We start from the raw sequence: 1,314 nt of genomic DNA on the forward strand, positions 1-1,314 counted from the left end.
CCCCATGTGTCTAAATGCAAAAAAACACCTTTTTTGAAAACAGCCGTGGTTTGTGTTGTGACTTTACTTCTTTGGAGGGAGACAACTGTGTTCTTTAACAAGTCACTTTTCTTAATATTTTCCATTCCATAGATCCGTAATGAATTGGAGAAACAGATGAACTGTAACTTGAAAGAATTCAAGGAATTCATAGACAACGAGATGCTACTTATTTTGGGACAGATGGACAAGCCCTCCCTCATCTTCGATCATCTTTATCTGGTAAGAGGCTCAGCACATGGCAGGATCTGGTTTGGGGAACATAAATCAGACTTTGATTGTTTGGAGCAAGTCAGAGAGGGAGAAACTCGAGTTCCTGGAGCCTCGATCCTGACTTTTACGGGAACTCCCCTCTCTGACCCCCTCCACTGGCCTGCATCCTAGTGGTTTGCTCTCCAGCCAGATGCTTGCAATGTGGCTCCCGGCTGGGCTGACGGGAGTTGTTTGGAAGTTCTTTGGCCTAGTCAGCTGGCATCCGTTTTCAGACTCTTGCCACCTTTTGCCACCTTCAGTCACCAACGCACAGGCCCCATCCAGTTATCTCCAAATGGTTTGCGGCCTAAAAACCCCCAGCTACAAAATGGAGCATGCTTGCCAAAACCTAGGATTATGCCTTGGCATCCTGAGACATAAGAAACAGGAGGGAAGGCAAAGCAGACACCTCTAGCACAGCTTCCCTTCTGCTTGTCCAGGCAGCCACTCTGTGCACTGCTCCTAAAGATCATTCATTGAAGGGACAGGCCCTGGTGATGCAGCTGTGGTGGGTGGTGCGCATTCTCACCTCCATCTCTTGCGCACATTTTCTTAAAGCTGTAAATCTCCATAGAAGGCAACTGGCAAGTTTTCAAAGTCAGAGAGACTGTAGAGGAAGGCACGTTACTAAAATTAGAGAGGCAGCACAGTGTAGTAATGAAAATCAGCCCCACCAGGCCAAGTTCTTATTCCCCAGCCTGAACAGCGATGTGACTGGGAGCAAGTCTTTCTGCTTTCTTCCTTCATCATATATGTTGTGGATTATAAGGATTCAATAAAATACGGGTTTAAAGAACCAAGTGCAGTTTCTGTAGGTGCTAATAAATGGTAACTATCGTTAGATCATACATCACTTCTTGGAAAAATTGAGAAAGTATAAGTTGCTGTGAAAGGCATGAACGATTTTGTTCTTGGCCTGTAGGAAGTAATTAATAGTTCTCCAAATACATTCTATATATATTTAATATATTGAATATATTTAACATGTATCACAATATATATATATAAAATGTGTTTATATAT

At 43.2% G+C, this 1,314-nt stretch overlaps 1 protein-coding gene across 1 annotated transcript in view; it reads left to right on the plus strand.

The window, feature by feature from the left end:
* The window catches only part of SSH1 (slingshot protein phosphatase 1), a 52,848-nt gene that overhangs the window by 34,834 nt on the left and 16,700 nt on the right, over positions 1 to 1,314 (plus strand). The window contains exon 10 of the mRNA XM_006922180.3: positions 133 to 261. Within this exon, the coding sequence (XP_006922242.2) occupies positions 133 to 261 (129 nt within the window). The remainder of the gene's footprint in view (positions 1 to 132; positions 262 to 1,314) is intronic.

Source organism: Pteropus alecto, unplaced genomic scaffold (assembly GCF_000325575.1).
Source record: "Pteropus alecto unplaced genomic scaffold, ASM32557v1 scaffold259, whole genome shotgun sequence".
In the NCBI taxonomy this organism is placed as follows: Eukaryota; Metazoa; Chordata; class Mammalia; order Chiroptera; family Pteropodidae; genus Pteropus; species Pteropus alecto.